Raw genomic sequence first — 10,012 nt, forward strand, 5'->3', positions numbered from 1 at the left:
CACATTCACAAGCATGCAAGCTCACCTGGTCCAATGAGCGGGAAACGGAGAACAAGGTCTGGTGACGTCATAGTCACGTGACCTCAGGCTCATAATCACGTGACCTCAGACCCAATCAATTGGGTTCTGGCCTGGTCAGCCCCCTGTCACCCGATCTTGAGGTGACGTACGACACCTCGTTAACCCAATCAATGTCTGGAAGGCTGCAAATTTTCACATGCCAAATCCCTAAGATTCTTAAAGAGTTGTACGAGATGACGATAAATAGAGGCCGCAGAATTATGAGGACTACCAGATCCTGGTGGAACCTAAGCGATCCATGATATCACGACAGGCCCTAATGTATTGTATGGTCTCTGCTTCTTTTTAGTTTAGTGTGGTTTAAAATAAAAGATGTTTTAATTTTGTCTTGGTCTTATATTAATATTACGTTATACTCTTGTTCATTTTTACACATTTGCTCACATCACTCACAGTCAGCCGCTCTGACATGGTTAACCACCTTCCTTGTGTTGTTGGTTAATCATATGAGCGGGATATAAATACCTCATTTCATTTCATTTTCATTTCATATCTGGTATTTTGGTATGCAATCAGCTTCATGACACTCCCAAGCAGTCTACCATGAACAATGTACATTATACCCATATATTTCCCATCATGTCTTAATCAGCACCCGTAATGCTGTAATCTCTCTTTCAAGAATTCGGGTTCAAATTGATTCAGAAGATCAATCACGTGATTCACCTGAATAAAATTTATTTACATTTTTAGTACATTGACAAAAGCAAGGAGCAGTAGCACTAATTTAAGCAGTGATCTAAAATGTCAAATCTAAAAATTTTCTTCACATCAAATAAAAAATAAAGTAGTAAATAATAGCTAAATAATGGAAGGTTGGCCTTTATCAAATAAATCACTAACCTTGTTGCAAACAACATTAATATGTTCGTCCCACGGCTGAGTTTTGACCTCAAATGTAATGATCTGATCAATTTGGTCAATACTGCCACAAATCCTTTGCTCAGCTATCATTTTACCAACTACTGTTTCTGCCTAGGTAATATTAGGTCTAGTCAACAAACTTAATGCGTGCGTCAAAATAACTAAGAACTAATCAATAAAATGTACATCATTTTCATTAACAATGAGATCAATTAGACAGAGTGACCGTAAATAAACCCAATGTAAGAAATTTCCATTCTACAATTCCATTACATAACCAAACACATTTATCACACCACATTAAAAATCTCTACAATTAATGTTTTAAAATGACGAAATTGTAAGATTTTAAATTACAAACTTGTAAAGCAGGTACTCTCAGTAGTTGAGCAAGGTTGTCAATTTTTATAGATTTGTAGATGTTTGAGATGGCTAGAAGGTTATGCTCCATTACTGCTGCTTCTAAAATCGTCATACCATTTGCAAGTTTTTCTCGCTGGTGTTCATCCAACTCTTTCTCAAACAGTGTTACCTGGTGTTATCATTTAGCTCTGATCTCCACCCTGACTCTACTACCATCATTTATTTTAAATGTGATTCATAATTTAAGATACAACTTACTACAGTTTTATTTTGCTCCTATTGTACACAAAGCTTAAATATAAACACAAAGCTTAAATATTTAAAATGAGCTAGCTATGTTGAACTTTCATTAAAACATTACCACTTTATTTAAAATCAGATTGTCAGAATAATGAGCAACTATTACCTGTTGAAGAGTTATGAGGTGTCCCAACTGCGTGTTTCTTAACATACCATGGATAATTGGGGAACGCTCATCTTTTATAAGGGAGGACAAAAGTCGAGATCTGTGCACCCCAGCAGGTGCTATTATAGCACATAATATCTGAGATTTAAAACATTAATAATTAAAAGTATTTGCCTCAAATCATAGAAGTGAGTATCACTTTATTTTTTGTCGTTTTTCATTTTGAAGTATGATGTTAAGAGTCAAATTGGAGGCAAATTGGAGGTCAAATTACTCAAACTTAACAGTGATAAACCACATCATTTCTAGTAAGATTGTTTTACATTACCGAATGTCGGAGAAGTTCATTCTGCTCTGCTAATGAGAGTCTTGGCTCCAAACTCAGTTCCTGGTATCGACGTGCAGCTTCAAGAAACTTTTTCCTGAAGTCCAGCAATTTGGCATAGCATAGCTTGTATTTTACCTGAATTTGATAGTAAATAATTAAGTTGCACATTGCACAAGATGGTAGTGGAGGGAACTACAAAAAATGTCACAAAACCACTTCTACATGAAATTTATAACATTATTCAGAACATGCCTGTAAGTCTGGCTCAGTAGTTGATGTGATTAATAACGAAGCACGGTTAATGAATATCTCAGCCTGATTTGAGTCTCTTCCTTCAAGATACAGATGAGCTATTTTGAGATACATCTGAGTGGTGAATGCTTTTGAATAGTTCTTTTGGCTGTTTTCCAGTGGTATTGCACTCAAATTCGATGCAGCTTTACCAAAATCTTTCATAGCTTCATAGAGATAAGCCATGTGTTGATTTAATTCTGTTATCTGGTCTTCAAAAGACATGAGTCTTAATTTCAATGCTTCAGTGAGAATACCACAGTATTCTAAACATAAATCAGTTTGGAGAGATTTTACTCTTGAAATGACATGGGAAAATACTTTTCTGCTGACACCAACACTGACACTGTCAATCAAAATCGATTCAATAAAGCTGCCGATTTTAACACTAAGTGTTTCTGGGGAAGAGAATAAAGTGTCAAAGTAGTCACAGCAGCTTTGGACATGTTCTTCAGGAGATGATCCAGTAAATAGCACTGGTTTAGATGTCATAACCTGTGAAATTAGTAAAATTGGTTTGTTAGTCTATTAAAAGTCTATTTAAGCGAAAATGCTTCTGCTGTTACTAACATTCTCAGAAGAACTAGCATGGACAGTGGACACCAGGAATCTAAATAATTCTATGTTCGATGCAGAATTGGCAGACAAACTGCTTAAAGGTTACCAGAACACTGATACACTATAGAATAGATATTTTTCCGGTGAGATGAAAGCTCCTTTTTGAGATCATATTTCAGCTCATTTTAACTTAAACAACAGCTACACTAGTCAGTAATCACAGCTACAAAGCTTTCCTATATCCTGGCCATGACCCAATCATTATGATTGACTGAGCAAAAGATGATGGTGCTTAACAGTTGCGAAACTAATGGCTCTGCTAACCCCGCTGTGCGGGGGCGCCATCTTAGGGGGCGCAAAATCGTCATTTGAATGTGGGGCAATTTAGAAAAACTTAACTGATGTAATAGCAAATTTGTGCATTCTGCTCTAGAAACACACTTTTTTAGAGATTTTACCGGCACATCCTCTAAAATCACCTAATTTGTTCAATTTTAGGGATAAATAAAATAGTTATGGATAGGCTTGAATAAGCATTGTATAGTACACAAGGTTACCCAAGGAGTATGGACATTAGACAACTTCAGGAACAAGTTCTAAAAATCACCTGGAAAAGGTCTATCTAAATATAGATACTAAATGCGTATAACAACAAAGCTGAGAAGGAACAGGGCCGGGATGTAGGGAAAACCAAAATTTTGTTTTCCTTAGATCTATATAAAAATGAATAATCAAGGCATGTGTATTGTTGAATGATAACTGACAAATGACATAGAACAGACCCAAGATAAAAAGTCCTCCTTCTTCTCTTCACAAATCTTTCCGGTGGGTGATTTAACTTCGATTTTTGGTAGAAAAACCTGTACTGTTCCAGCCTTCGTTATTGAGCTATCATGAGCTCAATACCTTTTACTAATTCTACCCCTTATATTAACCTGAAACTGAAAAACTGCAGCTGAAAGCATCAAGTGGTTACAATGAAAATGGACGAGTAAAAAATATTTAAAGAAAAACAAAATTTTTATTTACCACAAAACAATAAATACATATTAGTTTCAGACAGTGGATGAGTGTGGTCTCAACGGTGTCATGAAGTGTTGGATCTACAATAACATGCTGACTAGCAAGATGTCCTGGGATCTGATGATTTACAACCTTCCTGTAAGTTCTGTGTACGAACTGGATGCTATCTGCACCAGATTCTTGAAGAAGTGGTTGGGTGTTACTAGATCAATTACTGTGACAGTCCTGTACAGGAGCAAGGATTACTTCGGGCTAAACTTGAAGAAGCTAAGTGACTTATACAAGTCTCTTCAGGTATCAAAGGGACACGCCCTGAAGAACAGTGATGACACCAAAGTTGTAGAAGCCTATAATAACAAGAGAGAGAAACAGGAGAACAGCCCGAGATGGTCTTATACAACGGAGCTGACGGCAAGAGAGCGAGATCTCTACTTCCAGGAGTTGGTTGGAGTAGTGACTAAAGACCGAGTAGGACTCGGATGCAAACCAAAGTTGACTGAGAGGCAGAAGCTAAGACAACTGGTAGAATCGGTGTCAGAGAACGACATGCTAGTCACCCTGGTAAACAAGGGAGTACAGGGCAAGTTCTTGACATGGGAGAACACGATGCAGTTAGACTTAGGATGGAACAGCCTTATCTACAACTACAAGATGAGCCCGGCTCTCCTTAAATTCCACCTAAACTCGACGCACGACGTGGCTAATACCCCTGCAAACATGAAATTGTGGAACTACTCGAGTACAGGAAATTGTACACTTTGTGGTTGGAAGACGTGCAACATCAAGCACATCCTAGCCGTCTGCAGTATAGCAAGGAACTCCAAAAGGTACAACTGGAGACATGACAACGTCCTACGTGTTATAGCCATAGCCTTGCTTGACCAACTCAAGATGTACAATTCCTCAGGTTCCACGACCTCCGACAAAGAATGGATACGGTTCAAGTCGAAGGATGGGAAGTATGAACACCCAAAGCCAAAGCTGAGGAAGGAGAGGCCCTTTGAGAGAGCGAAAGACTGGAAGCTGATATGGGACGAGGATACACTACCTGCCCAGTTCCCACAGCACATCTACAACACAGCGGAGAGACCCGACATTGTAGTATGGTCGGATAGTTTGAGAGAAGTAGTTCTGATTGAACTGACTTGTGGTGACGAGAGTAACTTCAGTGACCAAGTAGCATGTAAAGAAGCACGCTACAACAGAGAGCTGATTCCTGGCATCGACGGGTGCGGTTGGAAAGCTCTGCTCTTTACGGTAGAGATTGGGTGTAGGGGCTTCTGGCACCATACTGTACCAGCTCTATTCAACTACTTTGGATTGGCGAAGAGAACGAAGAATAAAGCCCTGAATGAGGCTGCTTTGGTCGCTCTTCGATGTTCCTATACAATCTGGTTAGCCCGCGACAACAAGAAATGGTCTACCTGCTACGACATCGCAAGGAGGCCAGAAGTCATAAACTGTGAAAGCTGAGTGTTGGGCCCATAAAACATGTTGAAAGCTGCAACCAGGATCACAAATACTGGTGGAATACAGAATGACTTGCTAATCAGATTTATAGATGGAGTTGCTATCGAAAGATATAGAACTCAGGTAAACATCTAACCTGTAATAGTTTATTGTTGATTTTTCTCTTATATTCATAGATAAATTCAAATTTTGAATTTAGCCATATTCACAGTCCGCCGCGCACTTGTATCACGTCGTGACACACACGGTCATTTCACTACACTAAATACAAGGGAGCCGCGCACTCGTGCGCGGCGGGCCGGTCATATGCATCCTATGACAACTGCACATCCTCCTCATCAGTCCTCCTTCTCCTTAGTCCTCCTCCTCAGTCCTCCTCCTCATGGGTTCTCCTGGATCCCTCTTCTCCTCCTCAGTCCTTCTCCTCCTCCTCAGTTATCCTCCTCCTCCTCCTTCTCCACACCCCGGCCCACTCGTGGTCGTTGTAACAAACCGTGTGAAGCCCAGTTACTTTAAAGGTCTTTAAAAAGTTAAAAGCGCCCCATACTTGACTTTAAAAATAGCATCCTTCTCCAAATTATACAGTCTTAAAGCTTTTGCATACTGTCCCCTCCCAGCTGCTGCGAAGTAGGGCAGCATCAAAGCTACTGCTGATAAGTGCATATTGTAGTCGTGCAACCTCTCTGCTCTTATGAAGTCCTTTACTAGTGTTATCATGTTGTGGTATAAGTAACGCATAGAGCTGCTGTTCTACTGTTGGAAAACAGGTTCTTTAGAAGCAGAGTTATTTTCTCTGATAGATCCTGAATAGATTTAGTTTTAAAGTGAACACCTAGATTTTCGTTCACACATTTGTAGATGTAACCTTCCAAGTCTGCTAGTTCATCGTCGTAAACTTCTTCCTCTATAATGAAACAACAAAGAGCGGCGTCGATCAGAAAGTGGGCTCTCAACGCTTTATAGTAAGATCCTCCAACTAATATATGCGTGACGTCTCCAGGATACACGAGTTTGATGAGCTCCTCTAAACCCGAGTCTGCCATTATTATTATATAGCCTATGCAGCCAAGAAACCTCTTGAGAGTGTGGAAGCCCCCAACCCTGACCACAATAGGCATCCTAGTTTCCATTACTATTCGGGTGGCCTTAATCCACAATGGCAAATCGAATGTGATTATCATCAGCTCACTGTAGGATAACTTAAGACATTCAACCAGAGTAGTATGTACCGTCAAATAGCTGTCTGGGGGTTGGTCAATAATCTGTTATTTGTTAGTTAACCTTGATATTTGTTAATTGAAGTTATTTCTCGAGTAAGATTTGAAATAAGCGTTAAAAATAATTTGGTGTATTTTTTTTCGAAATTTCAATAAAATTGAGAAAAATTTCGAAAAATTCCATTTATTTCGAAAAATAAAGCTCCAATCGTTCTGAAACTATCATTCGCCTGCCATAATGTGACCATTGCGGTCATTTTGCACCCCCTATGGAGATCTCAAGACCTTCGGGAGCCGAATAACCAATATTAGGGGTGGGGCGTATGGGTTCCTGGAGAAAAATGACTATAAAAATTTTTGCCCAAAAGTTTCAGCTGGACGGTTTTTTTTTGTGGTTCCTGGGACTATGGACAACACATTCCTGTAGACAAACCTTTGTTACGAATTTGTTCACAGAAAAATCAACTCTTGCCCTAACTACTGTTCCAGCCTTCGTTATTGAGCTATCATGAGCTCAATACCTTTTACTAATTCTACCCCTTATATTAACCTGAAACTGAAAAACTGCAGCTGAAAGCATCAAGTGGTTACAATGAAAATGGACGAGTAAAAAATATTTAAAGAAAAACAAAATTTTTATTTACCACAAAACAATAAATACATATTAGTTTCAGACAGTGGATGAGTGTGGTCTCAACGGTGTCATGAAGTGTTGGATCTACAATAACATGCTGACTAGCAAGATGTCCTGGGATCTGATGATTTACAACCTTCCTGTAAGTTCTGTGTACGAACTGGATGCTATCTGCACCAGATTCTTGAAGAAGTGGTTGGGTGTTACTAGATCAATTACTGTGACAGTCCTGTACAGGAGCAAGGATTACTTCGGGCTAAACTTGAAGAAGCTAAGTGACTTATACAAGTCTCTTCAGGTATCAAAGGGACACGCCCTGAAGAACAGTGATGACACCAAAGTTGTAGAAGCCTATAATAACAAGAGAGAGAAACAGGAGAACAGCCCGAGATGGTCTTATACAACGGAGCTGACGGCAAGAGAGCGAGATCTCTACTTCCAGGAGTTGGTTGGAGTAGTGACTAAAGACCGAGTAGGACTCGGATGCAAACCAAAGTTGACTGAGAGGCAGAAGCTAAGACAACTGGTAGAATCGGTGTCAGAGAACGACATGCTAGTCACCCTGGTAAACAAGGGAGTACAGGGCAAGTTCTTGACATGGGAGAACACGATGCAGTTAGACTTAGGATGGAACAGCCTTATCTACAACTACAAGATGAGCCCGGCTCTCCTTAAATTCCACCTAAACTCGACGCACGACGTGGCTAATACCCCTGCAAACATGAAATTGTGGAACTACTCGAGTACAGGAAATTGTACACTTTGTGGTTGGAAGACGTGCAACATCAAGCACATCCTAGCCGTCTGCAGTATAGCAAGGAACTCCAAAAGGTACAACTGGAGACATGACAACGTCCTACGTGTTATAGCCATAGCCTTGCTTGACCAACTCAAGATGTACAATTCCTCAGGTTCCACGACCTCCGACAAAGAATGGATACGGTTCAAGTCGAAGGATGGGAAGTATGAACACCCAAAGCCAAAGCTGAGGAAGGAGAGGCCCTTTGAGAGAGCGAAAGACTGGAAGCTGATATGGGACGAGGATACACTACCTGCCCAGTTCCCACAGCACATCTACAACACAGCGGAGAGACCCGACATTGTAGTATGGTCGGATAGTTTGAGAGAAGTAGTTCTGATTGAACTGACTTGTGGTGACGAGAGTAACTTCAGTGACCAAGTAGCATGTAAAGAAGCACGCTACAACAGAGAGCTGATTCCTGGCATCGACGGGTGCGGTTGGAAAGCTCTGCTCTTTACGGTAGAGATTGGGTGTAGGGGCTTCTGGCACCATACTGTACCAGCTCTATTCAACTACTTTGGATTGGCGAAGAGAACGAAGAATAAAGCCCTGAATGAGGCTGCTTTGGTCGCTCTTCGATGTTCCTATACAATCTGGTTAGCCCGCGACAACAAGAAATGGTCTACCTGCTACGACATCGCAAGGAGGCCAGAAGTCATAAACTGTGAAAGCTGAGTGTTGGGCCCATAAAACATGTTGAAAGCTGCAACCAGGATCACAAATACTGGTGGAATACAGAATGACTTGCTAATCAGATTTATAGATGGAGTTGCTATCGAAAGATATAGAACTCAGGTAAACATCTAACCTGTAATAGTTTATTGTTGATTTTTCTCTTATATTCATAGATAAATTCAAATTTTGAATTTAGCCATATTCACAGTCCGCCGCGCACTTGTATCACGTCGTGACACACACGGTCATTTCACTACACTAAATACAAGGGAGCCGCGCACTCGTGCGCGGCGGGCCGGTCATATGCATCCTATGACAACTGCACACACAGCCAAGCCACACATTGTTGAGAAATTCTTAAGTGCGGCTGTAAGCGCCGCGCGCAGGGACTATTTAATTGTTATCTTGTATGTTTATAACCTACCAAGATGCGCGCCGAGTTGGACTCGTCTTAATAGGTGATACTCGTAAAATATTTGTTCAATGTTTCAGGACCGTCGACGAGTTCAACTCGGCGCGCGTCCTGGTAGGTTGTAAACCTATTCACATAGCCATTTGTCTACGCGTACTGCGTGACGCGCTTGTTTCATGACCTTCGGCGGTCGCGCGCTACTGCAAGCGAGAGGGCTCTGGTTAGAGCAAGTAAACCTACAAGACTCGTCGACGTTCTTGCTTGACGAAACAAATAGTTTACGAGTATCACCCGTTAAGGCCCTGCAGTGACGTGCATTTCGCCGATTTAACTTGTATCACGTTGTGACACCCACGGTCGTTCTCACGATACAGGAGGAGCCGCGCACTCGTGCGCGGCGGGTCATACAACGTATGACAAAATTTAACGAAGTGTGGTTGCGAGAATGGAGAAGCATTATTTTATATTGGATGCGCGGCCCAGTAGTGCATTGCGCTACAAGAAAATGTATATCATTTTGGTAAAAGACACGCGCTATATACAATATATTTCCACCAAAAGTTGCACTAACCAAAGCCCTCTCGCTTGCAGTAGCGCGCGACCGCCGAAGGCGCGCTTGTGAAACAAGCGCGTCACGCAGTACGCGTATACACATGGCTATGTGAAACCAAAAGTATTAACGGGTGATACTTGTAAAATATTTGTTTCAAATATTAAGACCGTCGCCGCGCGTCGACGAGTCCAACTCGGCGCGCGTTTTGGTAGGTTCGGTTATAAACCTACAACCAAAAGCACATGGCGCCAAAATCTGACAAATTGTAAAACTCCCAGGAAACCGTACTGTTAGGGGCCTAACTTCGGAAGTAAAAGAGATAGAAACGTCCGGTT

General features: G+C 41.1%; 3 protein-coding genes across 3 annotated transcripts; 2 read left to right on the forward strand and 1 right to left on the reverse strand.

The window, feature by feature from the left end:
- Positions 1 to 570: 570 nt before the first annotated feature.
- On the reverse strand, positions 571 to 2,824 carry LOC134826159 (COP9 signalosome complex subunit 4-like). Its single transcript, XM_063838471.1, has 6 exons — positions 2,295 to 2,824; positions 2,043 to 2,177; positions 1,715 to 1,852; positions 1,307 to 1,477; positions 925 to 1,056; positions 571 to 747 (listed from the first exon to the last, which is right to left on the reverse strand). The coding sequence occupies exons 1-6, from the start codon at positions 2,556 to 2,558 to the stop codon at positions 670 to 672; spliced, it is 918 nt and encodes a 305-aa protein (XP_063694541.1). The 5' UTR covers positions 2,559 to 2,824; the 3' UTR covers positions 571 to 669.
- A 1,156-nt stretch (positions 2,825 to 3,980) lies between these two features.
- LOC134817760 (uncharacterized) lies at positions 3,981 to 5,387 on the forward strand. Its single transcript, XM_063827101.1, has one exon. It carries the CDS (start codon positions 3,981 to 3,983, stop codon positions 5,385 to 5,387), a length of 1,407 nt encoding a protein of 468 aa, XP_063683171.1.
- Positions 5,388 to 7,305: 1,918 nt separating this feature from the next.
- LOC134817837 (uncharacterized) lies at positions 7,306 to 8,712 on the forward strand. Its single transcript, XM_063827217.1, has one exon. It carries the CDS (start codon positions 7,306 to 7,308, stop codon positions 8,710 to 8,712), a length of 1,407 nt encoding a protein of 468 aa, XP_063683287.1.
- The last annotated feature ends 1,300 nt before the right edge of the window (positions 8,713 to 10,012 follow it).

Source organism: Bolinopsis microptera, chromosome 1 (genome assembly GCF_026151205.1).
Source record: "Bolinopsis microptera isolate Bmic1 chromosome 1, MBARI_Bmic_1.0, whole genome shotgun sequence".
Taxonomy (NCBI): Eukaryota; Metazoa; Ctenophora; class Tentaculata; order Lobata; family Bolinopsidae; genus Bolinopsis; species Bolinopsis microptera.